This window comes from Eucalyptus grandis, chromosome 3, assembly GCF_016545825.1.
Source record: "Eucalyptus grandis isolate ANBG69807.140 chromosome 3, ASM1654582v1, whole genome shotgun sequence".
Lineage (NCBI taxonomy): Eukaryota > Viridiplantae > Streptophyta > Magnoliopsida > Myrtales > Myrtaceae > Eucalyptus > Eucalyptus grandis.
This window is the reverse complement of record NC_052614.1, coordinates 17,439,094-17,465,880: the sequence shown is the minus strand read 5'-3', so window position 1 is coordinate 17,465,880 and position 26,787 is coordinate 17,439,094. Positions and strand designations below refer to the sequence as shown.

At 39.5% G+C, this 26,787-nt stretch overlaps 5 protein-coding genes and 1 long non-coding RNA gene across 14 annotated transcripts; 3 read left to right on the top strand and 3 right to left on the bottom strand.

Moving 5' to 3' along the window:
- Nucleotides 1-499: 499 nt before the first annotated feature.
- On the top strand, nucleotides 500-2,316 carry LOC104436679 (2-alkenal reductase (NADP(+)-dependent)). Its single transcript, XM_010049526.3, has 5 exons — nucleotides 500-733; nucleotides 855-1,032; nucleotides 1,474-1,640; nucleotides 1,732-1,814; nucleotides 1,938-2,316. Exons 1-5 carry the CDS (start codon nucleotides 500-502, stop codon nucleotides 2,314-2,316), a joined length of 1,041 nt encoding a protein of 346 aa, XP_010047828.2.
- Nucleotides 2,317-2,839: 523 nt separating this feature from the next.
- LOC120286412 (protein FAR1-RELATED SEQUENCE 1-like) lies at nucleotides 2,840-4,567 on the bottom strand. 3 transcript variants are annotated; one of them, XM_039308155.1, is made up of 4 exons: nucleotides 3,898-4,567; nucleotides 3,669-3,798; nucleotides 3,402-3,415; nucleotides 2,840-3,312 (listed from the first exon to the last, which is right to left on the bottom strand). In XM_039308155.1, exons 1-4 carry the CDS (start codon nucleotides 4,532-4,534, stop codon nucleotides 3,293-3,295), a joined length of 801 nt encoding a protein of 266 aa, XP_039164089.1. In that variant the 5' UTR covers nucleotides 4,535-4,567; the 3' UTR covers nucleotides 2,840-3,292. The 3 variants fall into 3 exon arrangements, 2 of the variants coding, with proteins under 2 accessions (XP_039164089.1, XP_039164088.1); XR_005549027.1 differs by lacking the exon at nucleotides 3,402-3,415 and having other exon boundaries at nucleotides 3,891-4,567; XM_039308154.1 differs by lacking the exon at nucleotides 3,402-3,415.
- A 1,296-nt stretch (nucleotides 4,568-5,863) lies between these two features.
- On the bottom strand, nucleotides 5,864-6,812 carry LOC104432036. The gene is made up of 3 exons (XR_005549025.1): nucleotides 6,674-6,812; nucleotides 6,136-6,191; nucleotides 5,864-6,005 (listed from the first exon to the last, which is right to left on the bottom strand). It is a non-coding gene; the product is annotated as an uncharacterized LOC104432036 (long non-coding RNA).
- Nucleotides 6,813-9,780: 2,968 nt separating this feature from the next.
- Nucleotides 9,781-13,556, bottom strand: LOC120286262 (protein FAR1-RELATED SEQUENCE 4-like). 7 transcript variants are annotated; one of them, XR_005549229.1, is made up of 4 exons: nucleotides 13,337-13,556; nucleotides 12,464-12,700; nucleotides 10,145-10,189; nucleotides 9,781-10,055 (listed from the first exon to the last, which is right to left on the bottom strand). XR_005549229.1 is itself a non-coding variant. In XM_039308429.1 (3 exons), the coding sequence occupies exons 1-3, from the start codon at nucleotides 13,514-13,516 to the stop codon at nucleotides 10,016-10,018; spliced, it is 279 nt and encodes a 92-aa protein (XP_039164363.1). In that variant the 5' UTR covers nucleotides 13,517-13,556; the 3' UTR covers nucleotides 9,781-10,015. The 7 variants fall into 7 exon arrangements, 4 of the variants coding, with proteins under 4 accessions (XP_039164363.1, XP_039164362.1, XP_039164361.1 ...); XR_005549227.1 differs by lacking the exons at nucleotides 12,464-12,700; nucleotides 13,337-13,556 and adding an exon at nucleotides 11,373-11,409; XM_039308429.1 differs by lacking the exon at nucleotides 12,464-12,700 and having other exon boundaries at nucleotides 10,131-10,189.
- A 1,653-nt stretch (nucleotides 13,557-15,209) lies between these two features.
- LOC104436677 (pentatricopeptide repeat-containing protein At5g48910) lies at nucleotides 15,210-16,814 on the top strand. Its single transcript, XM_010049524.3, has one exon. The coding sequence runs from the start codon at nucleotides 15,210-15,212 to the stop codon at nucleotides 16,812-16,814; it is 1,605 nt and encodes a 534-aa protein (XP_010047826.2).
- Nucleotides 16,815-17,596: 782 nt separating this feature from the next.
- Nucleotides 17,597-20,133, top strand: LOC104436676 (pentatricopeptide repeat-containing protein At4g32430, mitochondrial; the record flags this gene model as incomplete). Its single annotated transcript, XM_010049522.3, is given in 3 exon segments — nucleotides 17,597-18,230; nucleotides 18,233-19,210; nucleotides 19,213-20,133. Coding segments are annotated over 3 exon segments (2,145 nt in total), but the record flags the coding sequence as incomplete, so codon positions are not given.
- Between the last annotated feature and the right edge of the window lie 6,654 nt (nucleotides 20,134-26,787).

Below are 26,787 nucleotides of genomic sequence, written 5' to 3'. Positions count from 1 at the left end.
AGTACTAAGTTTATTAAAACCGGTCTATATAATTAGAATATCGAGTTTGGCGGTACTGTACAAGACAACATTTGACAAAGTGATCATATTTATAACCGAACGAGGGTTTGTCTTATTATCAGTGTACTAAGTTTAGGAATCTATATTGTTAATATACTCGACATCACTTTTTATGTAGATAATTCTCAAAAATATTTTAATTAATTTTTAAGGAAAAAAAACTTTATGACATTAAAATGTCAATAACCAAATATGTTGAAACTTTTGAAATAATATTATTTAGATTAATCAAACTTTAGATTACGAAAATATAAAGTAAAAGGTAGAAGCCATCGACATTTTTTGCGAAGTACCACCGTGGTAGATTCCCACTGCAGGGGTCAATTTCATGCAGATTATATATATGCGGTCCTATAGTTATAGAAAGACTTGTTAGTTTCATCCAGACAAGAATTTGTCTACTCTTCAAGCTTCAGCTTCTTCCTGTTCTTCTGCAACCATGGAAGTGGCCAACAAGTATGTGACCCTGAAGACCCACATAGAGGGTGCACCCAAAGAATCTGATTTTGAGCTCAAAACCTCACCATTAGCTCTATCACTCGACCCCAGCTCAGACGAGATAATAGTTAAGAACCTTTACGTGTCCATTGACCCATACCAGTTGAACCGGATGAAGCTGTACAACTCGTCACAAAAAATGGGTGCCGGTTTAGAAGGAATTACTCTTGGCAAGGTGAGTGTGACTTGTTCACAGCAGCTAAATATACGTGTAGAGGACAATCACGCAAATGTTATGGGAATTAGAAAAAAGGAATTGGGTTTTCTTTAATTTTTGTCTTCAAATCTGTGTGCAGGAAATTGAGGCATATGGTGTGGCAAAAGTTGTGGTTTCAGACAATGTTGAATTTGAGAAGGGTGACGTGGTTGTGGGAGTTATTACTTGGGCAGAGTACAGTAAGATAAGAGGAAATGGAATGATCAGGAAGCTCGATCCATTAGGGTTCCCTTTGTCATACCATGTTGGACTATTTGGTAAATTTCTCTATCACCAACAATTTCCATTATCATAATCTTTTCAATGATACATGAATTTCTTCTTAGTCAAAAGAACTTCATAAGACTCTGCCGGGGCGGTGAAGAGAGTTTTACAGGCGTGCTTTGTATTTTGGAGTGGACGCTCCTTGTTCTGGCAGAAAAATGTTGTGCTTAACTGATAATAACACATTTGAACAAGGACATGTCTTAACGGGGTCAAAAAATGTAGTGCTTATTTGACCTTGGATCAGTAATTTGCACAATGCGCTGTAGTTGTGCAATACACCCGATGTCTCAAGCTATGCCAAGTTCTTGATGTCAGTCTCTCAGGATAACATTAAATAAAAAACATTTGTTGTCGCCGATGCTTCAGGCTACCAAACGGTTTTCTTCCCTTCTGGTTATGTTTCTTTATCAATTTTCTGCTTGTTCTTCCAGGATACAGTGGACTTGCAGCCTACGCTGGATTCTTCGAAATATGCAAGCCCAAGCAAGGCGAGAAGGTATTTGTGTCCGCGGCTTCAGGATCGGTTGGAAACATGGTCGGACAGTACGCAAAGTTGCTCGGCTGTTATGTGGTTGGTTGCGCCGGAAGCAAGCAAAAGGTCGCTTTCACGAGCTCCTGTGTGACTAGTACTTGTAGTACTTGACGTGTGCCCACTTATGAATCTCCCAAGTTTTGGACTTGTGTCACAGGTAGAACTGCTCAAGGAAAAACTCGGCTTTGATGATGCTTTCAATTACAAAGGGGAAACTGATTTGAATTCAACACTCAAAAGGTCAGGTTCTCCAAATTTAATATGCACGGATGCACTGACCACCTTCTTCTCCAGTGTTTTGGGATAAATCTAAATTCTAAAACAATCCCACAATCATTTTGCTTCCCGCATTTCCGGTAACAGGTACTTTCCCGACGGAATCGACATATACTTTGACAATGTAGGTGCTGAGATGCTAGAAGCTGCAGTGGCTAACATGAATACCTATGGCCGAGTTGCCGTCTGTGGAGCAACATCTGAATACACGGATCCTGGAAAAAGAGCCGCACCCAATATGTTAGATGTTATCTACAAGAGAATAAAGATCCAGGGTTTTCTAGCCTGGGACCACATGGACGTCTTTGAGGATTTCATTTCAACCACCGGCAACTGTCTCCGCAGCGGCCAAATGCACCCGCTCGAGGACTTCTCGAATGGTGTGGAGACCATTCCCGCTGCTTTTGTAGGACTATTTCGTGGAGATAATATTGGGAAGAAGATTGTTAAAATCCCACAAGATTGAATTTGCTTGGTTAAACAACTTAACCAGAAAGCCGGTAATGTTTGTGTGACTCATTATGGCTTCCGTATAATGATTTTCAGTTTATCTAATCTTAGTCACAAAATTTTTTAAATGGCTAACGGCAAATTCACTTACAATCAAGATGATCCTGGCAAAGCGGGAAAGATGCGGACGCCGAAAAAACACTACGGCTAGTAATTGATGCCGGGTTGCTTGGTAAAGTAGGTTGATACAAGTGATAGTGAATAAGAATTTATTCAAAAGGCTCGAATCTCTGAGGCCAATGCACAGGAGCATTTCTAATGCTAATTAGAGCACTATGATCGCAGTATTCTTTCGGGCTACCGTTTGAACTCTCTATCCAGACAGTCAACAGAGGAACTTCCGTTCTCAGAGTGATGACTGGGGACATTTATCATAAGAAATTCCACTCTCGGAGCCATGACATCCATAGTTTACTCAAGCATGGAACTTATACAAAAAAAAACACGAATTGCACAAGAAAAAAATATCTCGTTACATAGAAAGAAATAAAGTAATCTTAAATAGAACACAAGAACTGCACCATCACAAACGAATGAATCCTAACTTAACAATTAGTGTAACTAGTCTCTCTTACAATTAGATTCTCCAAGGGAGTCCATCAGTGGTAACATAGTAGGATGACCAAAAAAGTTATAAAGCGTAGGATCCCTGTGAAGCACTCAAAATAGGGATGACACCACGACAGAGGGTCTACAGTAATATAATCCACAATATGTGAAGATAAACCAGCACACATAGTACTGATATATACAATCAACATTCCATGCACAAATTTAATCTTAATTGTATGGAGATACACTAGACATGTATCAGTTAGATCTTCCATACCCAAAAAACCATATTTACTTTGCCTCTCGCAATGGATTAATCACCTTGTAACCCTTCCATGTTAGTTCCTTGAGATTCACTGGCCACATTTCTGCCAGGATACTCATAAGAGTTTGCTGATCTCTGCAAAAGAAAAAAAGTAGCATAAATTCTCACATTTTGCTTAAAAATGTCGCATGAAAATGTCAAATTTCTCATGATGCATATAGTACCTCGCTCAGTACACCTGCATATGCCATGTTGCAACATTCAAACAGCTACATTAATCAGTAGCATCAAATATCAAAGGAATATAAAGAACGCCATGACAGTGGGACTATAGATTAAGTTTACTTATGTAGTTGGCTCAGTAAATGGGTAGAAGCCACTTGCGAACCAAGGTGAATGGCGAGCACCTCTTGCATTAGATAAGTTAAATGGTCTCATTAATCAAATGAAAAAAAAAAAAAAAAAACACATCTCAGGCCAAGAGAAGATACCCCATTATTAAGACTTGGATTTGTAGTAGGACCCCAAAATTGCAAGGAGAAAAGACACTTGACAGCTGATGTGAATGTGCCAAATGAGTCAGTAAATGGGCTTCGTCCAGAGTAGCGCCAACAACCAGCTCTTCATTACAGAATGAAATTGTAGTTACATGAAGTGTAAAGTAAAATAGCTCACATAATTAATGGAAGTAAACTCATTATACAATATATTACCAATCACCTCGACTCTGTATTGCGGTTGAGGTTGCTCCTTTGGATGATTTTTTCCTTTTTTTCTCCAACTTACTCTCAACCCCATCACCTGTTACTCCCTTCGCTTTCCTTCGAGGGTGATCTGTTATTGATGTCTCGCTAATGGAGTAAGAAACCTCATTGGCATTCACAAACCTATCGCTGTTAACTTCACCATCTTTGGTCAAAAGATTGGATTTGTGCCTTAAAATTTCCTCCACCATCTTGTCCAAATTTTGCATTGCAATTCTCATCGTATCTTCATCTTCGGCAGCCAAGCTCATTACAGCAAAAGCTTTTCGCATCAGTGTGGAATAACGACTAATCTTTGATGAACATGGTGACACTTGTGGAGAGTCATCATGCACAATACAATCCTTGGCACCCTTAGTCCATCTCTTTAAAACATAAGCTGATGGGATTTTTGTAACCTTAATATTCCCATTAAGTACATACAAAGCATGACGGCACAACCACCCACTTGATTCAAATAATTTACATCCACAAGAGACTGAAAAATTAACGGAATCGAATTTCACAACATTTTCCCCTTGAATCCCATGGCAAACTAGAGTATATTCAGAGACTGCCCCATCACAACTACAATCCAAAACTCGTTCTGACATACTTTGCAAAAATTCCTCATAAAACTTGGAAAATATGGTGCAGTGTATGCCACTGCAGCATGTGTCAAAATCGCATTATTTGACACAACCAATTCTGGCTTACCTCTAGAACTGTGATCATCTCGAACTTCAATCTCCCTTATATATTTTAACTGTTGTTCATAGTGGTGGACAAATCCAATAAGGTCCATGCTATTAGCAGGCATCAGCCGGAAGATATCATTTGTGCCCTCACTCCTCTGAGTTGATCTGATACCACATGAAAATATGCCCCGACCAAAGGCCGCACTCCATTTATTTCTTGATTCATATAGTCTGTTAAGCCAAGAGTTGTCCTTAGTGCCCCATTCCTCTTCCATTTCCTTCCAAGTGGATTCGAATACAGACTCTGTTTCACATCCATACAGTAGTTTTGAGAAATATCTATCCCTAAACTCAGGCTTCTCATAAAGATTGGGGATCTTTTTAGCAGCATTTTTTGCAATTTGTGATGTGCATACACAATGTTGTGCATTCGGAAACACCTTTTCAACAGCTTTTTCTATAGCTTGGTCTTGGTCAGTGAAAATTGTTCTAGGCGCTCTGTTTCCCATTGCCTCCAAAAACGTCTCAAATAGCCATATAAATGAATTTACTGTCTCATCTAACAGGAGAGCGCACCCAAACAAGGTATTCTTCCAATGATGATTAACCCCTAAAAATGGTGCACATATCATGTTATATTTGCTAACGTGATATGTGGTATCAAGCATCACCACATCACCAAAACAATCATAATCGAATTTAGACAAACTATCTCTCCAAAATAGGTTTGTCAATTTACCGTCTTGATCCACTTGTACAGCATAGAAAAGCATAAGATTTTGCATCTGCATGCACATGAAATGATTCAAGAGGTTTTGCCAATCTTCCCCCTCGCGATGCTTGAACTTTGAGTTGGCAAGAAATTATGGCTACCACGCAAACTAAACCCCAAATTTCTACTTGCTCCATCTTCATTTTCCAAGTTAAATGACCTGAAATTTACAATGCCAGCTTTTGCCATGTCAGCTAAGACACCTTTACTTGGATCAGAAACTATCCTTCCACATCTGATCAGATGCCTTTGATTTTCTGGAAGAAATGCATGGTTATGCTCAGGTTTGTACTCTATGATTTCATGAACACCATTTTCAACCTTAAATTTAATATGCGCTTGACAGCCACACCTAATCTCAGTCCTTTCCATCTTTTTTTGCTGGTAGGGTGGAGTGCAAGAGAAACCCTCACAATTACACAAAAATGTACGCCGAGTGATTTCTCCTTTGGAATTTCTAACTTTGTGCCCTTCCGAATTCCAAATCCCTTACGTAATGCATATGCCACATACGTGTGATATGCTTCAAGTTCACTTGAAAAGACCATCCCCACTTTAAACTCGAAATTTTTGGGAGATTGTGTATTGAGTGGCGAAGATGGGCATCGTCATCTTCTACAGTCCAGAAAAGTTCAAGTAGCAAATCATCAAAACATGAGATTCATAAGTTGTAAAAGCATAAGTTTGATTAACAAATTATCGCAGGTCATTAAAGATCTTCATTACAAAGAAGAGATCTACACACCTTCTGCTATCTCCTTGCTTGCATTCTCTGGTTCCATATTATCTCCCATCCTGGTACTAAATTCACAAAAATCAGACACAAAGCCCTCGGTAACCCACAAATACAATGCATAAACACAACCGCCCCCATAATCTGTATAGCGACAACTACTGAACAGCAAAAATTGGACCTTCTCTTTCTAGAGAGAATTCAATTTCTCATCCACTATTAACCAGTCACCCACATATTACCAGCTCATGAAGTATCAACAGATGCTCTAATTTCATTGTTTAAAAAGAATGCAATTCCAGGTACCAACTTAAGGGCTATATCAGAAGCGGAAATCTCATTGCTGTACAGAGTAACAGTAAGGAACTCTCACTAAACTACGAGAAAGAGAGAGAGACAGAGACAGAGAAGCATAACCCTTAAGAAGAAAGACAGCAAAGTGGAAACCAGCACATTTATTTGCCTTTCTGGCTCAGAAAAATTGAAACTTGACAGGTCTAACAGTGAAATGAACTCGAGACGTGAATGCTACGAAGAAGAGAGGAGTAACCTGGGGCTCCTGAGAGAGAGAAGAAGCTGGAGAGGCAATTGGCACCCCTAGAACGACGGCGGCGACGCTCGACCGTCCCGCTTCCGGTGACCTTCACGGTGGCACCGCCTCGATATCCGGTCTTCTCCGTTCGACCAGAAAGAGAAGGATCGGACATGGAAGGAAACTCTAAGCCCCAGCTCCAAAAATGGTCGAAATTGCCCATTACTTGTATTCACTAGTCACACGTGTGAATGTTTATAAATTTTATGGTGTCAATTACTAATTTCTTGTCCGAAAACTTGCCAGTCATGTAGTCAAGCCATCATCAATAATACTTTTCATATTAAGATTAGAAATTGATTGAAGAAATTACTAGTTATTGAAATGGTCTAAGATGTTTTTACATGAGAAATCAACGTCAATTTTAACAAGTTAGCTGGCGGCCATAAAGATAGGTTCGAACTTAATATTCTCAATATAAAAGTACTAGCAAAATAATGAGAAAAATTACTAATTGGTCGGTAAGCACTTATTTTGCCAATATATAACCATATTAGTCTAATGAAGAAATTACTTCTCATAATCACTGACCAAAGGAAGGTCACCAAGTGCTAATAAATTGATAAACATTTTTCAGTAAAAATTGCTGATGATATAGAAAACTACTACTTATGTATACATATTTAGGGTGGCGCTATTTCCACTCTTTATATGACTAAATCCACCCAATTTTCACCAAAAGGCAAAATTACCCTATATTATTTAATTGCAATTTAAATCGGTGGTCTCAAATTTGTTTACATTCCTTTTTCTAAGTTATTCTATATCTACGTAGGAACTAACTACCAAAATTAAGAATTTAATGTATTTAGTTTTTTATTACTGTAGATATTCCATGTATGTTAGAGGTACTATGTCTTTTTATATTGTTAAATATTACTTTCATAAAAATTTGTTTTGTCAAAAAAAAAAATTTCAAGAATCTACTTCTTTTCTACATTGTCGATTATATTCATGGATACATTGTGAAGTAAATGAGATTTAATTAAATCAAAACATTGCATAAAGTAAGATTCTTTTCGAAAATGCCGGTGAAATTTTATTATTTTGAATTAACAAAAATTAATATAATCAATAAATTGTTTAAGAAAAATATTAAGATATCTCATTATGCATAATGTTTTCAGTGTGCTCTCAAATATTTCTCTAACTTCTCGCATGTTTTATATAAAAGTAACTCATCAATATAGTAAGGAAAAAATATAAATTCTTTGATATAGTAAATAAAGAGAGTTGATAAATATTTTAGACTAATGAAATTAATAAAAATTTCACCAAGAAAGTGAGATTTTGATATAAGAGGAGAAAAAATAGATAGGTTGTTATAAGAATGATAAAGAAGATATTTTTTAGTTTTATACTATATCAAAGAATGCATTTTTTTGCCTTACTGTTAGCATGATAATTTTACATAGAGCATATAAAGCGTTATAAGTATATCAAAGCTATAAAAAAAATGTCAAATTCTTAATTATTGTAACTATCCTACATAGAAAAAGACAAAAATCGAAAAAAGTAGTGTGGCCATTATCTAAAATTGCAATTAAAAGATTGAGGATAGTTTTGTCTCTTAGTGTAAATAAGGGTGGATTTAGTCATTTAAGGAGTGGAAATAGTGTCGCCCTATATATATATATAATAAATGGTTACTAAACACTTGATATATGTTTTCTCAATATAATTTGATTTGCATGAACGGCTCAATGACAATTACGGCCATTTATCGTGAGGGTCTCAGTGAAAATATTTAGATTAGCCATGACTTGACCTGAGATCAACTATATGGGGATATATTCTTGTCTAGACTTGAATGGATAGATCGGGTGTAATCTCATTAGTTTTATCTAAGTCCAAAATATTCAGTCCTATGATATGATTTACAAATCTGGCTGCGAACAAGTATTCCATGGATGTAGCACATAACTCATTTTGGGTCGGACTTGATGGGATTTACATCGGACCTACCATACCAGTCTCCATTATCAGGATTTTGGAATGTGTGCGCTTAAGTAGCCGTGTTATTCTGGCAAATAAATGTTACAATTAACTGATGATAACAGAAGAAAGATAAGAACCCCAAATAGTTCTGAAATCGTCTCGTGTATTGCAGCAATATGTCACAGAAAAGTACGTTTGACTTATATAGGGAGCACATTTGAACAAGGATATGTCTTAAGAGGTTCAAGAATTGACGAAGTGCTGACCTTGGATCAGTATCTTGCAGAACGCACAATAGCTGTGAGACACAAATGATATCTCAAGCTATTTCGTGGAGAGCATTCCCTCTGCTTTTGTAGGACTATTTGGTGGAGAAAATATTGGGAAGAAGATGGTTAAAATCACGGAAGAATGAGTTCACGTCGTCGAACAACTTAACCGGACAATCGGTCACGTTTGTGTGATTCATCGTAGCTTTCATGCAATAGTTTTCGGTTTCTCTACCAAATCTTAGCAACAAAGCTTTTTAAATGGTTAACAGCAAATTCACTTCCGATCAAGCAGATCCAGGTCGAGCAGGAAAGACGAGGATAGTGAAAAATCTATAATTAGTAAATGATGTTGGGTCACTTGGTAAAGTAGTTTGACACGAGTGAAATGGAAAAGAATTTATCCAAAGGTTCGAATCCTTGTGGCCAATGCACAGGAGCATCTCTAATGCTAATTAGAGTAAGATCACAGTATTCTTTTGGGCTACCGTTTGAACTCTCTGTTCAGACAGTCATCAGAGGAACTTCAATTCTCAGAGTGATGACTCGGACATTTATCAAAAGAAATGCCATTCTTGGAGCCATGACATCCATAATTTATTCAAGCGCGGAACTTGTACCAGAAATAAGACGAATTGTGCATGAATAATATGCTGTTTACGTGTAAAGAAACCAAGCAATCTTAAAATAGATCACAAGAAGTGCGCCATCACGAACAGATGAATCCTACCCAAACAGTTTGTGTAACTAATTTCTCTTACAATTACATTCCCAAGGAGCCTGCCAAAGGTAAACATCGGATGACCAGAAAAAAAAAAATATACAGCATAGGATCCTGTGAAGCACTCAAAACAGGGATGACTGTAACAGAGGGTCTACAGTAATATACTCCGCATGTGAAGATAAACCAGCTTACATAATACTGATATATATAATCAACATTCCATGCACAAATTGCTTACTTGTCCTGAGATATACTATACATGTATCCAAGTTAGACATTCTATACCCACAAAACCATATTTACTCTGCCTCTAGCGATGGATTGATCAACCTTGTAAACCTTGCATGTTAGTTCCTTCAGATTCATTGGCTACATTTCTGCCAAGATATTGATAAGAATATGATGATCCCTGCAAAAGAGAAAAATATTATAAATTCTTACATTTTGCTTAAAAAATGTCGCATGAAAATGTCAAATTTCTCACTGTGCATATAGCACCTGACTCAGTACACCTGCATATGCCGTGTTGCAATATTCAGACATCTGCATCAATCAGTAACGTCAAATAGCAAAGGAATATAAAAAGAATGCTACAACAGCAGGACTGTAGATTAAGTTCACATATGTACTTGGCTCAGTAAATGGGTAAGAGCCACTCCCAAACCCAGGTGAATGGTGAACACTTCTTACATCTAGATAAGTAAAATGGTCTCGTTAATCAAATGGAAAAGCACATCTCAGGCCAAGAGAAGATATATTGAGACTTAGATTTGTAGTTGGACCCCAAAAATTGCAAGAGAGAAGACACTTTAGTGCTGATTTGAATGTGCCTAATGAGTCAGTAAATGGGCTTCATCCAGAGAGTAGCACTAACAACCAGCTCTTTAGTACAGAATGAAATTGTTGTTACATGGAGTGTAAAGTAAAATAGCTCATATTATTAATGGAAGTAAAGTCATTATGCAATATATCCCAATCACCTTGACTTTGTATTTTGCTTGAGGTTACTCCTTTGGATGATTTTTTTTTTTCTCTCCAACTTACTCTCAACCCCATCACCCATTACTTTCTTTGCTTTCTTTCAAGGGTGATCTGCCATTGATGTTTCACTAATGGAGTAAAAAAAACCTCATTACCATTCACAACCTTGTCGCTGTTATCTTCACCATCTTTGGTCAAAAGATTGGATTTGTGCCCTAAAATTTCCTCCACCATCTTGTGCAAATTTTGCATTGCAATTCTCATTGTATCTTCATCTTCAGCAGCCAAGCTCACCATGGCAAAAGCTTTCACATCAATGTGGAATAACGACCAATCTTTGATGAACATTGTGATACTTGTGGAGAGTCATTATCCACTATACAATCCTTGGCACCCTTAGTCCATCTCTTTAAAACAAAAGCCAATGGGATTTTTGTAACCTTAATGTTTCCAATAAGTACATACAAAGCATGGTGGCACAACCACCCATTTGATTCAAATGATGTAAAATTTACATCCACAAGAGACTAAAAAATTAACAGAATCAAATCTCACAACATTTTGCCCAGGAATCCCTTGGCAACTAAAGTATATTCAGAGACTGCCCCATCAGAACAACATCTCAAAACTCGTTCTGACGTACTTTGCAATAATTCCTCATGAAACTTGGAAAATATGGTACAAGTGTATGCCAATGCAGCTTGTGTCAAAATTGCATTATTTGACACAACCAATTTTGGCTTACCTCGAGAATTGTGATCATCTCAAACTTCAGTCTCCCTTCTATATTTTACCTGTTGTTCATAGTGGTGGACAAATCCAATGAGGTTCATGCTATTAGCAGGCATCAGCCAGAAGATATTTCTTGAGCCCTCGCTCTTTTTAGTTAATCTGATACTACATGAAAATATACCTCCACCAAAGGCCACACTCCATTTATTTCTCGATTCATATAGTCTGTTAAGCCAAGAGTTTTCCTTAGTGCCCATTTCCTTCCAAGTGGATTCAAATACGAACTCTGTTTCACAGCCAAATAGTAGTTTTGAGAAAATGTCCCCAAACTCAGGCTTGTCATAAAGATTGGGGATGTTTTTAGCAGCATGCTTTGCAGTGTGTGATGTGCATACACAATGTTGTGCATTCAGAAACACCTTTTCAACAGCTTTTTCCATAGCTTCGTCTTGGTCAATGAAAATCGTTTTGGGTGCCCCATTTCCCATTGCCTCCAAAAACGTATCAAATAGCCATATAGATGAATTTACCGTCTCATCTAATAAGAGAGCACACCCAAACAAGGTATTCTTCAGATGATGATTAACCCCAACAAAAGATGCACATATCATGTTATATTTACTAACATGATATGTGGTATCAAACATCACATTGTCACCGAAACAATCATAATCAAATTAAGACAAACTATTTCTCCAAATAAGTTTGTCAACCTGCCATCTTGATCTACTTGTACATCATAAGAAAACATGGGATTGTGCATCTGCATGTACATGAAATGATTCAAGAGAGTTTGCCAATCTTGCCCCCTCGCAATACTTAAACTTTGACTTGGCAAGAAATTATGGCTACCATGCAAACTAAACCCTGCATTTCTACATCCTCCATCTTCATTTTCCAAAAGTTATATGACTGAAATTTACAATGCTGGCTTTTGCCATGTCATCCAAGACTCCTTTACTTGGATCTAATATCATCATTCCACATCTTATCAGGTGCCTTTGATTTTCTGGGAGAAATGCATGATTATGCTCAGACATGTACTACATGACTTCATGAACACCATTATCAACCTTAAATAGAATATGTGCAAGACAACTGCACCTGTTGTCAGTCCTTTCCATCTTTTTTTGCTGGCCAGGTGTAGGGCAAGAGAAACCCTCACAAGTACACACAAAAGTACACCAAGTGATTTCTCCTCGAACTCCAAAATCCTTACATAATGCATACGCCACATACGTATGATATGCTTCGACTTCACTTGAAAAGACCATCCCTACTTTAAACTCAAAATTTTCAGGAGATTGTGTATCTAGTGGCAAAGATGGGCACCGTCATGTTCTACAACACAGAAAAGGATGTGTAGGAAATCATCAAAACATGAGATTCATAAGTTGTAAAAGCATAATTTTCATTTGACACATTATCGCAGGTCATTAAAGATTTTCCTACGAAGAAGAGATCTACACCCCTTCTGTTATCTCTTTGCTTGCATTCTCTGGTTTCATATTATCTCTCAACCAGGTGTTAAATTAAAAGAAAATCAGACCTAAAGCCCTCAGTGGAGCCCTCAGTAACCCACAGACATGATCCATAAACACAACCGTCCCATAATCCATATAGCGACCACTACTGAACAGCAAAAATTGGACCTTCTCTTCCTAGAGAGAGCCCAATTTCTCATCAAATATTAACCAATCACCCACAGATTACCAGCTCATGAAGTATCAAGAGATGCTCCAGCATCATTGTTTATAATGAATGCAATTCCAGATACCAAGTTAAGGGCTACGGAACTCTCGTTAAGCTACGAGACAGAGAGAGAGAGAATCAAAATCCTTAAGAAGAAAGACAGCAAACTGGAAACTCGCACGTTTATATATGCCTTCTCTGGCTCAGAAAAAATTGAAACTTGACAAGTCTTAACAGCGCAATGAACTCGGGACGTGATTGCTGCGGAGAAGAGAGAGAAGCAACCTGGGGCTCCTGAGAGGGAGAAGAAGCTGGAGAGACAATCGGCAACCCCAGAACGCGGGGCGGCGCTCGACCGTTCCACTTCCGGCGATCTTCACGGCGGCGCTGTCCTGATCTCCGGCCTTCTCCATTCAACCAGCCAGAGAGAAGAACCGCAGTTGGAAGGAAACGCACGGCCGGCATTGCCCATAACTTTTCTAGTCACACGTGTGACTCTGCTAAATTTTACTTATTTCGTGTCCCAAGACTTAATAGTCGTGTGATCAAGCTATATATTTTTTTGTAGCTTTTCATATTAACATTAGTAATTGATTGAAGAAATTAACAGTTATGGAAATGGTCAGAGATATTTTTTTATAAGAAATAGCAGTTTCCAAGTCAGCCGCCGACTATAAAGATAGTTCGAGTTTGTTGTTCATGGTATAAAAGTAATACCGAAATAATGAGAAAAATTACCAATTGATAAGTAAGTACTTACTCTACCCATATATAGTCATATTAGTCCAATGAAGAAATTACGTCCCACGATCACTATCAAGGAGGAAGCGTCACCAACTGCTGTATCGCAAAATCTTTATAGAAAACTACTACTTAAGATATATATACATATTAACCTTTTCTTTTAAAAGTAGCTTTTTTTTTTTGGTAATCGAGGATCTACAGGGCCGCTGGGCAGCCCAAAGCTCGTAGAGTGTGCAGTACACCCCGAACCAAGCGTCAATATTTTAGGAAAGACTAGCTTAGTACCTCAACTCTAGGTTTTCCTACTTGATACTTCAGAAACGAGAGGGCTTGAACTCCTGACCTTTGTGATGGAAGGAAGAACGCACACCAATTGCGCTACACGTGGTTGGGTTCTTTTATAAGTAGTTTCTAAACACTTGATGCATTAATTTATTTTTCGATATGATTCAATTCACTAGAATGAGTCTATAAAAATCATGCCCATTTATTGTGTGGATCTCCATGAAAATTTTAAATTAATCAAATCCAATGCGATTGAGGTCCATTACGGGATATTTTCTTTGTCTAGACTTGAATGGATAAATCAAGTGTAATCATGTGAGTTCTACCTAAGTTCATAATTTTCAATTGTCATGATTCGATTTATGGATATGGTTGTGAGCACATATTCCATGGATCTATTACTTATGTTAAACTAAATTTGTATCCTCACCCGAGAAGATTTACATAGAACCTATTAATTTTGATTATGCATATTCAACTTAGTATAAACACTATACAAGGCAAATTAATTAATTATATCGATACATGTGGACCCAATACATGCAATTCATTTAATCGTGTGATTCTCATGTGTAGAGTAATGCTTTGTGTGCACATAAAAATATGGGATAATGACACAAATAATCTCTAAATTTTGGTTCAACACACAATGTGGCCTCAAAACTTTTAATTTATTTAATATGGCCCTAAATATAAGTCAATATGTAATGTTATCTTTGAACTTTTTAATTTATTTAATATAGTTGTTAAACTTCTGGTAATGCTCAAATTAATTCCTAAATTATATCAAAATATCCAATACTATCATTCTAGTAATTTAAGTTTAAGAACAACATTGAACATATATATCAAAAGTTCAGAAACCATATTGATGAATCAATGACAACATTGTATTGACTAAAGTTCAAGAAAATGATATCGGGCAATTTAAAAGTTAAAAAATCACGTTATAATTTAACGGGTTGTTTATGCCACTTTTTCCTAGAAATATTATGGGACAAATCTGAGGTCAAAGCCGCGTCATTCAATGACGCGAACAAATTCACTACGAAGACACGAAGGAGAAACAAATGTAGTCTCTTTGCGTTGGAGTGACACCAAGAAGATGAACCAGGCTTGACCATTGCCAATGACTCAGAAGGCCATCACGGCCAGCCAAGCCGCCACCCTCACTTCCCTCGCGAGGAAATGCACGACCCTGAGCCAACTCAAGCAGCTCCATGCCCACATCCTCAAGCTCCACCGCCCCGAAAGAAACCCATCCGCCATCGGGCCTCTTCTCTCCGTCGCCGCCACTTCCGGCGACCCCTGTTTCTTCTCTTACGCCTGCTCCATTTTCGAGCACCTCCGTTGCCGCAACACCTTCATGTACAACACCATGATCAGGGGTCACGTGCAATCCGGGTCCCCTGTTGCGGCGGTGTCGTTGTACTCGGCTATGTTGGGTTCTGGGGTCGAGGGCAATAATTATACTTTCCCGCCGCTGATCAAAGCTTGCATCTTTTTGGGTCCCGATTCGAAGTCCATTGGTTTGCTGGTCCATGCGCATGTCGTTAAGTTCGGGTATCATGTCGACCCTTTTGTGGTTAGCGCGTTGATCGAGTTTTATTCGTCGGTTTGTGATTCGGGGAATGCGCGGAAGCTGTTTGATGGAACTACCGTGAGGGATGTGGTCACATGGACTGCACTGGTCGATGGGTATGGGAAAGCCGGGGACTTGGAGAATGCGAGGCTCTTGTTCGACGAAATGCCCGAGAGAAATGTTATATCGTGGAGTGCGATGATGGCAGCTTACTCTCGAGTCAGCGACTTTAAGGAGGTTCTCTCTTTATTCAGGCAGATGCAAGAAGTGGGTATTGAACCTAATGAATCTGTTCTCGTTAGTGTACTCACTGCTTGTGCGCATCTCGGTGCTGTCACTCAAGGGATATGGGTGCATTCATATGCTAAGCGGGTGAATTTCATTTCGAACCGCATCTTAGCTACAGCACTGGTCGATATGTACTCAAGATGTGGTCTTGTGGATTTGGCTTTGTCTGTTTTTCACAATATATCTGATAAGGATGCCGAAGCATGGAACGCTATGATTGCCGGGGTTGCACTGAATGGAGAAGCAGTGAAGTCTCTTGAGCTATTTAAGAAAATGACTGCACATGGGACACAACCCACAGAGAGCACCTTTGTGGCTCTTCTCACGGCGTGTACTCATGCCAAGATGACTAAAGAAGGCCTTAGGCTTTTCGAAGAGATGGGTAATGTCCACGGTGTTGGGCCAAAGTCGGAGCATTTCGCATGCATTGTTGACCTTTTGGCCAGGTCGGGTATGGTGGAGGAAGCCGAAAACTTCATGGAGGAGAAGATGGGAGGACTAGGAGGAGCGGATGCTAATGTGTGGGGAGCATTGCTGCATGCATGTCGCGTTTATGGGAATGTAGAACTCGGGAATAGGATCTGGAAGAAGCTTACTGATATGGGCATAACTGATAGCGGGACTCATGTACTCTCGTACAATATTTATAAAGAAGCTGGTTGGGAGAATCAGGCTAATCACTTGAGGAAGTTGATCTCGGATGCCCAGATGAAGAAGCTACCCGGTTGCAGCATGATCGAAGTGAATGGCATTGTTATAGAGTTCCGTGCCGGCAATTTTTGTCATCCACAGGCACTGGAGATGTGTAAACTACTCAATTCTTTCCTCAGAATAATAAATTTAGAGGAGTTATACATTGGCTGAAAATGTTCTCCAGAAAAATGAATTGGGCTAGGACTTCAGGAGTTTTGGTAGGATACCCATTCTTTTGATCTGTAACGTTTTGCTTCCCGTATCAAGCTCAGCGAGTTAACCAATCTTACAATCATCCATAAGAATTGCATCTTTGATGGATTCTTGTCTTCCAAATCAAAGCAATACCAACCCAATTGCAATCTCCCATGATCATTGATAAATTTGCCATTCTTTTACCTGGGAGACTCGTAATCTAGCGGGACATGGAAACTCACTCTCAACCCCCAGCTACAGCTTTAAAGGAGGCCCTACCGAAAAACTAAAAGTAGAAAGAAGCTCAATAATCTTGATTGGACCTAATCTAATTGGAAACATTTTAGGAAAAGATTCTTGTTACTCTAATCAGAATCTAATTACTGCTGAAAGTACCAAAAGATTTACTTCTAGAGAACCTGATGTTTGCTCAAGGTAATGGATCATAGTATTAATAAAAAAGACATGAACCTCGTAGATTACTCACATCATGTTAAATACCACGTTGGTGGGCCTCGGTTTGCATTCCTCCAAATTGAAGAGAGCTTTGGCTTCGTTTCTCTCTCACCAACCTGAACCTTCATGATCACCCGCCACCTCAAAACCAGGACTCTCTGCAGAGCAGCAAACCCACGTTCGTATCATTCAAATCAATCTCTCATCGCCAGACCACCTTCGTCTCCATCGTTCGACCAAAGTCCTCGCTCCAATAATGCATTCTCCATCAACCGTTCGATGGTCGATTCCATCCTCAAAAACACCCAACTCAAGCTCTTTCCCTCTTCAAGAAACAGCTCCAGCTGGGCTTTCCCGGCGGCGTCGATGAAGCCACCGTCTCCCTGGCGCTCAAGGCCTGTGATGGAGACCTCGGGCTCTGCCGCCAGCTCCATGGCTTCGCCATCTCTTCTGGGTTTGTTTCGTTCACCACGGTTTCGAACTCTCTGATGAACGCTTATACTAAAGGTGGGAACTTTGACCGAGCTCTGTACATTTTCGAGAACTTGGAGCGGCCCGACACCGTTTCTTGGAATACCGTTCTGTCTGGATTCCCGGATAGCGAGGATGCGTTGAGTTTTGGCGTCAGGATGAATTTGAGTGGGGTTGGTTTCGATGCAGTCACATACACTACTTTGCTTGCTATTTGCTTGGACTACGAAGGGTTTCTGTTCGGACTGCAGTTGCATGGTCTAGTGATTAAATTTGGATTGGATACTGAACTTTTTGTAGGCAACGCTCTTATAACTTTGTATTCGAGACAGGACATGCTAGAACATGCCAGGAAGGTGTTTGATGAAATTCCCAGTAGGGATATAGTTTCGTGGAATGCGATGATATCAGGCTACACGAAAGAAGGAAGTTATGGGGTGGAGGCAATACGTTTGTTTATTGAAATGGCGAGGAAGGCATGAAGCTTGATCATGTCTCATTTACCAGTGCTGTTTCGGCTTGTGGCTACGAAAGGAATTGGGAGCTTGGGAGACAGATTCATGGCCTGACAATAAAAGCTGGATATGAGAAGCATGTCTCGGTTGGTAATGTCTTGATCTCTAATTATTTGAAGTCTGAGACCGTGGAGGATGCCAAATTGGTATTCATGAACATGAGCGAACATAATGTTGTCTCGTGGACTACAATGATCTCCATGGATGAAGATGCCATGTCTCTTTTCAATCAGATGAGAATGGACGAAGTTTACCCAAATGATGTTACATTTGTTGGACTTCTGCATTTCATAACAAATAACAATTTGGTCAAAGAAGGTGAAGTGATTCATGGATACTGCTTAAGTACTAGTTTTTGCTCAGAGTTGAATGTTTCCAACAGCCTCATCACAATGTATGCAAAATTTGGAACCATGGGAAATTCGTTGAAGATTTTTGAAGAGCTCAACTATAGAGAAATCATATCTTGGAATGCTTTGATATCTGGGTACACCCAAAATGGACAGTGCCAGGAAGCGGTCGAGACTTTCTTTTTGGTGACAAAAGAGCTACAGCCTAATGCATATACATTTGGTAGTGTATTGAGTGCCATAGGAGCTGGTGAGGCTATTTCTCTAAGGCATGGTCAAAGATGCCATTCACATCTAGCAAAACTCGGACTGAACACTGATCCAATTGTTTCAGGTGCTCTTCTTGACATGTATGCGAAGCGTGGGAGCATTTCTGAGTCTCTTAATGTTTTCCACGAAACTCCTGTAAAGAGCCAATTTGCATGGACAGCAATAATTTCTGCTTATGCAAGGCATGGAGATTGTGAGTCAGTGATAAGACTATTCAAGGAAATGGAGAAGGAAGGCATAAAGCCTGACGAAATAACATTCCTTTCAGTGCTATCCGCTTGCAGTAGAAAGGGAATGGTTGATATCGCCAAGAACTCTTTGACTCGATGGTCGAGGAGTACTTGATCGAACCATTGCCTGAACATTATTCATGCATGGTGGACATGTTAGGCCGTGCAGGGAGGTTGAAAGAAGCAGAGGAGCTTGCTAGCCGCATTCCAGGAGGCCCAGGATTGTCTGTGCTCCAGAGCTTGCTTGGGTCGTGCAGAGTGCACGGGAACGTTGAGATGGCAGAGAGGATTGTGGATGCTCTGATGGACATGGAGCCCACAGAATCAGGGTATTACGTGTTGATGTCGAACTTGTATGCCGAGAAGGGACTGTGGGAGGAGGCGGCGAGGGTGAGGAAAGGCATGAGAGAGGGAGTGAGGAAGGAAATAGGGTTCAGCTGGGTGGACGTGGGTGATCCTGATGGTTCGTTGTGCTCGCACGGGTTCTCATCAGGTGACATGTCACACCCTCGGTCGGAGGATATATTCAGGATGGTGGAGTGCCTGGGATCGGAAATGCAGTTCTTGAGAGAGAGACAGAGACGGGGAGAGACTGAGAGGATGTTTGCAATGTGATTTCATCAACTCACTCGATGCGCACAGGTAAATTTTCATCGAACTGGATGATGGATGATAAAGACTGAGCACCACTGCTTCATATCAATCGGTCGCGCGGTGAGAAACATGGAAGAAAGCAAGATTTTGGAAGGAAATGCGTTTATCTTTACTCGCTGAGGAAAAATTCAGTTTCAGTTTCCATGTCCAGCAGAAGCTGATGACACCACGACACATCTTTTGAGGGGCCGATGAGAAATGATTTCTTGCTTAGAGATGGCAAAAACTTGGCGTTAGATATCACTAGTCTTTGCTTTTCATTGTTTGAGCAATGGAATGCTCTACATTATTCTTTGACTATACGGAATTTTTCATACATAGTAAACATTGAATAACCATTTTTCGACCAAAGCTTTAGAGATAATTAAGGGATTCCTCACATCTCCCTTAATTCTCTATTTTTCCTGCGGTTATGCATACGAGATTCTCCACATCTGTCTTAATTCTCTATGTCCATTAGGATTGTGCATCTATCTCCCGTGATGGTGTACATACATCATTGATCCTAATTGATTGTGATTGATAATGTCTTGTTACCTTAAATAGTTATTTTAGTTATTTTATAAAAACGATAAAATCTCGTGTACACTACATCATAAGGCACACAAAAACTATACAATTCCCTTCAGTGAATTTTATCTTGGTGTCGGAGCTCTTGTTGTTTGAAGAAGCGTTGCAACATGAGCTCTTTAGTGTTATTTCCAACACTTTCCATTCGCTTGAAAGAAAAGGAGCCCAAAGGTACCGTCCGACTCGCCGCACTCAAATGAGTCATATCCTTAAATTTTGAGGCGTCCGGACGCACCTCCATATTTCGCTGCATCAGGGTTTCACGCACCTCTCTCGCGCTAGAATTTTTTGCGTGCATGATTGTGGAAACCATCAGCCAAGTCACCCTGTTTTCGTGTTACCTGCCGTGTCAACAATCACCTTAAACGACAAAAGAAGGCAAAAAACAGCCACCTTAAGACTCAAACGCGTATTTGCCATGTCAGGCTCAAATGTGTATTTGCCATCCCTTGTTTTCTCGTGGCATGCCGTGCCAGCAGCCACCAAACTCAAATTGGCATTTGCCACGTTAGGTCAGCCTATTGTCTTGTAACCCATTTAAATTAGTCGCTTCTCTCTTCAGCAGACCAAATTGGTTCGCCTAGCCTACCCAACCAATCCTACATCGGTTGATCAGACGGAAAAAGAGTTAAAAAAATCCTAATTTTTTTGCATTTGTGCTAATTTAATCATAAACCTTTTTTTATGTCAATTTAGTCATAAATAATTTTACTTGGTGTCAAGTCAATTATTTATTTATTTTTATTTTTTTGTTGACCCGGGAACCACCGTACAGCCGACAGTCGGCGGCGTAAACCTGTAAGCGGCGAGCCACCACCACAGATCCGGCCGCGGGTGAGTCATGCCAATGCAATGCCCTCCGGATTCGAACTCCTTCCCTTCGTGAGGGGAGAGAGCCCGAAGCGGTTGCGCCACCACGGGCGGTGGTGTGTTAATTCAATTATTTCCGGCTAATTTTGGCCAGATTTTACTTATTAGGTACCGGACAGCTAACGTGGCACAATTGGCACTAACGTTGACAATTTTTAATAATATTATAATGTTTTTGAATTTTTATTTTCATTTTCATTTTCATTTTCTTGTTTCATTTTCCTTCTCCTCCTCCTTCCTCCAGCCATTTGTTGGAACTCAACGACTAGCTAGAGGCTTTGCCGTGAGGGTGAGCTCATGGCCTAGGCAGCAAGGCTCGCCCTCGCTAGCGTGACGCGACTGCGAGGCCGCCCTAGCAGGATCACCTTGCCCATGGTCGGCAAGGGCAAGCCTCGCTACCTAGGCCGTGAGGCTCGCCCTTGCCAAGGCGATAGAGCCTCGTTGGTTGTCACTGGAGGAAGGAGGAGGAGAAGGAAAAAAGAAAAAAGAAAATAAAAAATTCAAAAATATTAAATATTATTCAAAGTTGTCTACATTAGCGCTAATCATGCCACGTTAGCTGGCCGGTGTCCAATCAGCAAATTTTGGCTAAAATTAACTGGAAATGATTGAATTGACATCAAGTAAAAGGGTTTAGAACTGGTATAAATGTGACATCCCAGATTTTCAATCATGTTTTTTATTGAATAAATTAGACATTTCATTGATGCGCCTATAAGGCTATTCTCAATCACTTTCGAGATAACTAAACTATACGGGAAAATCATTAAGGAACTTTAATGTAGTAGACTTGAGAATTTGACCAAGAATCGACTACTCGACCGTGATCATCTTTAGAGATCATTACGACACAGTTAAAAATCAATTAGAGATTAGATATAGGTCGGTTCAATTGAAATGTGTGACTAATCGTAGGTAACAAAACTAAATTGGAAAATTCTCGTCGGCCGATACTAAATTGATTTTTTTTTATCGTTTTGGTACTCTATGTCTGTATTTGAATTCTCGAGATATTCACGAAAACAAAGAGTCTCCAATGTGTCGAGTGAGTTCATTGTGGCTCGAAGAAAATCGACCACGGATCATTTGCACTAAAATTTCTGAAAGTTACTCGGTAGCCTAGGTCACGCTAAAATCACGCCGAATTGAAATTAACCGCGAATTTGAGTTTGGTTTAAGTTATGTCATGTCACAATTAATTTTAGGAGCGTTGACTTAGTCTCAGAAGATTTTTCTACAAACCGAGACTTTTTGAGAAAAAGTCAAGGTAGGGTTGTTTTTATCCAGAAAATATCGATGATCGTTTTTTATCGCAAAATTGGGAAGCAAGTTGGATCAATTGGTGAGAAAAATACCAATTGGATTGGTGAGGTATCGATTGAATTTATTGAGGCCAAATTGGATTGATTTGAGGGAGAATAAGTGTCTAATTGAAGAAGAAATCAAGCAAATTCGTATGCCCCCATCCATAACCTTTGGACCACTTCAATTGAGCTTCTAGAAGGACTATGGTGGCTGATTTGTGGCCATGGAAGCTAGCTGGTAGAAGGATAAGGTCAATGGGACAAATGGGGAGAAAATAAGATCAAGTGGCCCCCTTGTCTCCTTTCTCCTCTTCCCTCCTCCAAGGCCGGTCAACCAGCCCCATTTCCCCTCCATTTGTGTTGCTCGACACCCCAACAAACCGGAGAGACCACCGGAGTAGCACCCGCCTGTCGCACGCCACTACCGGACCGCATGCCATCACCGTTCATGCCGCCGCTCACCGCACGTTGCCCCTGCGCGCTTGCCAGTCCATAACGCCGCCTCACCGCCGTCCTCACCTCCAGCAAGCTGCTGTAGTCTCCCAAACCACCGTCAAAGCCAGCCGGAGCTTCCATCCCCATCGCTTGAACCCCGTTTGGCCCTTTAAACCTTCCTCGATCCATTCCCATCTCAACCAAGCCACCACCTTACTATTTCAACCACCAACCAGCACCAAACATAAGCTGGAAGTGTGGGTTTCAAACAACCTTCAAGGCCCGTTTTGAGGTTGTTCCTGGCCCCAAAAGTTAGGCCCGCTTTGGAGTGAAGTAAGCCACGTCGCGTCCCCAACAATTTGAGCAGATTGGATCGCAAAACAAGTGAGTTTAACTCACTAATCCTCGCTTAGTAGGTTAATGACGCTTAAGGGCTGATTAGATTAAGTTAAGTATGGTTAGGTGGATAGTTAGATTAGATTAGTGAATTTAATTATTTGCCGATGCATGTTAGGTAAATAGTTAGTGTAATTAGGGCCTAGACGAGCTCTAGTATTTATCTAGAGTGATTCGGAAATTTGTTGGGTTTGTTTTGGCATCCAATTAAGCATTACGGGCCTAAGTTGGATTTATTGACATTTATTTAATATTTTTCGTAATTAATTAATTATTTTCGGAAATTAGACCGGGATAACCAAAGTGACTGAAATTTTGTGCTGATTGCAGTGGTGCTTTCTGTTTATTTAATTGAGTACCAGATTGTGCAAATTGAGTGCAAATAGTATTTGTGGGTATTTAATTCTAAAAATGGATAATTTTGGTAATTATTTGGAGAATTACCGGGCGTAAGTCTATAGCGCCAAAAATCTATTTTGGGACTGCTGAAAATAGTGGGAGGTTTAAAAGTGAAATCTTTGTATTATGGCTAAGGCTGGCCGTGTAGTCACGCACGTGTATTTTTATTAGGTATGATAAAAATGGTAAATTGACTGTACAATCGGAATAGTATACAATACCGGCTCGATGACTCTATATGTCATCTTGGAGAAAGAACGGTATACAATACTGGCTCGATGACTCTATATGTCGTCTTAGAGAAAGAATGGTATGCTATAACGGCTCGATGATTCTATATGTCATCTTGGAGAAAGAACGTTATACTATAACAGCTCGGTGACTCGATATGTCATCTTGGAGAAGGAACAGCATTTTATACCGGCTCGATGACTCTATATGTCATCTTAGAGAAAGAACGGTATGCTATAACAGCTTGATGGCTTAGTATATCATCTGGATAAGGAATAGTATTTTAAATAGGCTTAGTAACTCGATAGGTCATCTTAGAAGGAACGATATATTATTATTTAGCCCTTGAGGCTAGCTACTATCTATTTTTCAGCTTAGACAAACCTGTCTGCAAGGTGGTTGAACCTTATAGATAATATTGATTGATATGACCGGGGAATGGTTTGGTTGACATGGAATCGATAGAGTCGATTGATCGATAATTCGATCTGTGGTGATTGATTGGATGTCTATTTGAATTGAATTGATTTGTAGGGAAGAACTGAGGCCAAGGTAAGTCTTCTAACTTGTGTTGTACTTAGGCAGCCCTTAGAGCGTATTTGCTTCCTAATCGAGTCGTAGGGGGTAGAACTTGCTGAGATGTCGTCTCACCCCATTGTGGGATAATATTTTAGGTCCTAGATGGCTGCCCCTCCAAACCCTCCCGAATATTTTGGGCAACCCAAGAAGTTTACTAAGACAGGTTACCACATTCCAATACACCACCACCTCGAGGGACTCGAATATGTGTTGATAAAGTCCACAGTCTGGGTCGATGTGGGAGGACCAAAAAAGGTGCCTCATGAGTACAGGGCGTGGTATTGCCATTATGTTGATGGGCGCAGGGAGGATCCAATACTAGAATTGGAGATACCGTTGTACATGTTGGAGGTTGCGTTCGGGAAGGGTACAATAGATCCTAAGGGTGGATCACTGATAGATGCAAAGGACCCCAAGCCCGAGGGCAATTCGACTCTTCGGTGTACTTAGGCTGTGGGCTCCAGCTAGAGCGAGGAAGAAGGAGAGATCGTCGAGGAAGAGAAGGACCTAGATGAGGATCCAGAGGAGCCTTGAGACCTCCACCCTTGTCTTACAAACCCTATGTTGTGAACCTATGTTGTGATAGAATTGACTTTTGTTAATAGTATTGTAATATATACTATATGGGTTGCAATGTATAAAAGTGTAGTTGTGGTTTTTCAGGTTTGAAAAATATGGCTCTACTTTTCTATCTCATTGTTTTATTATCTGGGAATTTTATATATGCTTCCGCATGCATATTAAAATGAATGGATCGGCGATGCATCCTGGGACATCACTATTTAATCGACCAAGCTGGGATGGGCGCGCGCTCGAAAATCGAGGTGTGACAATAAATGCAAAAGGTTTGGGACTTTTTAAACAATTTTCCCTTGATCGGACTACTGATGTCTTTATTAAGATACATCCACCCAAACATCTTTTGCATCTTTCCTCCAAATTTCGATTGACATTTCTATATTAGAGGATGTTAGAGATAATTAAGATTACTATTGTAAAATCTTTGTACCTTAGACAATCATCTTGCCAAGCCAATAAATAGCTTATGTGCTATTCATTATCATCTTGTAAAGTTGATGTGTTGTTCATTATAAAAATTCACTGAAATTACACAATTCTCTTTGGCATATTCTTATCTTGTAAACATTTTACGATGTAAAAAAACAAAGAGGAAATACTCAAAGGCTACATCTTTGCTTAATAATTTTACCTTTTAACGTGTTACGATCAAGAATATACGAATATATATGTAGGAAAGAAAGTAATCTAATCTAACAAGAAAATTAGTTATCTTAATCTAACAAGAATACTAAGCACCTATGAAATAACAAAATATTAAACACAGTCTTTGAATGGAACTACATACCCAACAACATTCTTTAATATCTATGAACGTACTTCGAAAATCCCTCTTAAGCTGGTGCATTCAGCTTGCATATAACAAGTGCAACTTTCTTTGTGACCAAGCGTCATGTAAGCCGAACTAGGTCAGGTATATGGATACATCAAATCAAACAGAGACAATGATAATTGTGTAAGTTAGACCTTATATGTCAATTCGAATATAATCCATGTCATCATTAGAATTGACAAACGTTGATTAAGCACGTGATTAAAATATCCACACCTCTTTTTCAAACAACTTTGAAACCGTTTGGAAACCCAAATTTAATTGTGGCAAACTAAGCTACATCGCCTCATGGTGCTCAATTTAACTTGCTCAATTAAGCAGTGCTTGACTCCAACGCTCATGCCTATCAAGACATTTGACAGCGACTTGGTCGTGGTTGATGCACGCAATTGACAGAGCCCTGCAACAAATAATGTTTACGGTTGACCTTGTTAGGTGTTGACAAAATTGGGAGGATTTTGAAGATGAGGTAATTTGACGACAATAAAAAAGAAAAGGATAAAAATAGGGTTTTGGTTTTCGTTCCTCTCACTTGGTTAAATATTTTAGAATCTTCAAAAACTCGGAGAAAAAGAACACGGCTACATACTCAATAACTTTACTATCTAATGTGTCAAACAAAGAAAGTAATCTAATACTATAAGAAAATTAGCTATCTTATTCTAATGAGGAATTTGGCTTCATTTATTTCACGAAAAATGAATTATTTAGAAAATATTTTCTTAAAAATGATTGCTTATATCCCTTAAAATAATTACCCTATGAAAAATATTTTCACATTGATAACAATATATGTCTAAATATTTTC

Coding starts and splice junctions, on each gene's coding strand:
- LOC120286412 (XM_039308154.1), bottom strand. CDS start 4,534: ATGTCAGAACGAGTTTTGGATTGTAGTTGTGATGGGGCAGTCTCTGAA. Junction 3,799..3,897: donor AACCGCAATACAGAGTCGAG/GTGATTGGTAAT, acceptor TCTGTAATGAAG/AGCTGGTTGTTGGCGCTACT. Junction 3,313..3,668: donor ATCCAAGTCTTAATAATGGG/GTATCTTCTCTT, acceptor TTTCTTTTGCAG/AGATCAGCAAACTCTTATGA.
- LOC104436679 (XM_010049526.3), top strand. CDS start 500: ATGGAAGTGGCCAACAAGTATGTGACCCTGAAGACCCACATAGAGGGT. Junction 734..854: donor AAGGAATTACTCTTGGCAAG/GTGAGTGTGACT, acceptor ATCTGTGTGCAG/GAAATTGAGGCATATGGTGT. Junction 1,033..1,473: donor ATACCATGTTGGACTATTTG/GTAAATTTCTCT, acceptor TTGTTCTTCCAG/GATACAGTGGACTTGCAGCC.
- LOC120286262 (XM_039308426.1), bottom strand. CDS start 12,006: ATGTTTGATACCACATATCATGTTAGTAAATATAACATGATATGTGCA. Junction 10,190..11,421: donor TCCACCACTATGAACAACAG/GTAAAATATAGA, acceptor TGATTGATGCAG/ATGTCTGAATATTGCAACAC. Junction 10,056..10,144: donor ATGCAGGTGTACTGAGTCAG/GTGCTATATGCA, acceptor TCTCTTTTGCAG/GGATCATCATATTCTTATCA.
- LOC104436677 (XM_010049524.3), top strand. CDS start 15,210: ATGACTCAGAAGGCCATCACGGCCAGCCAAGCCGCCACCCTCACTTCC.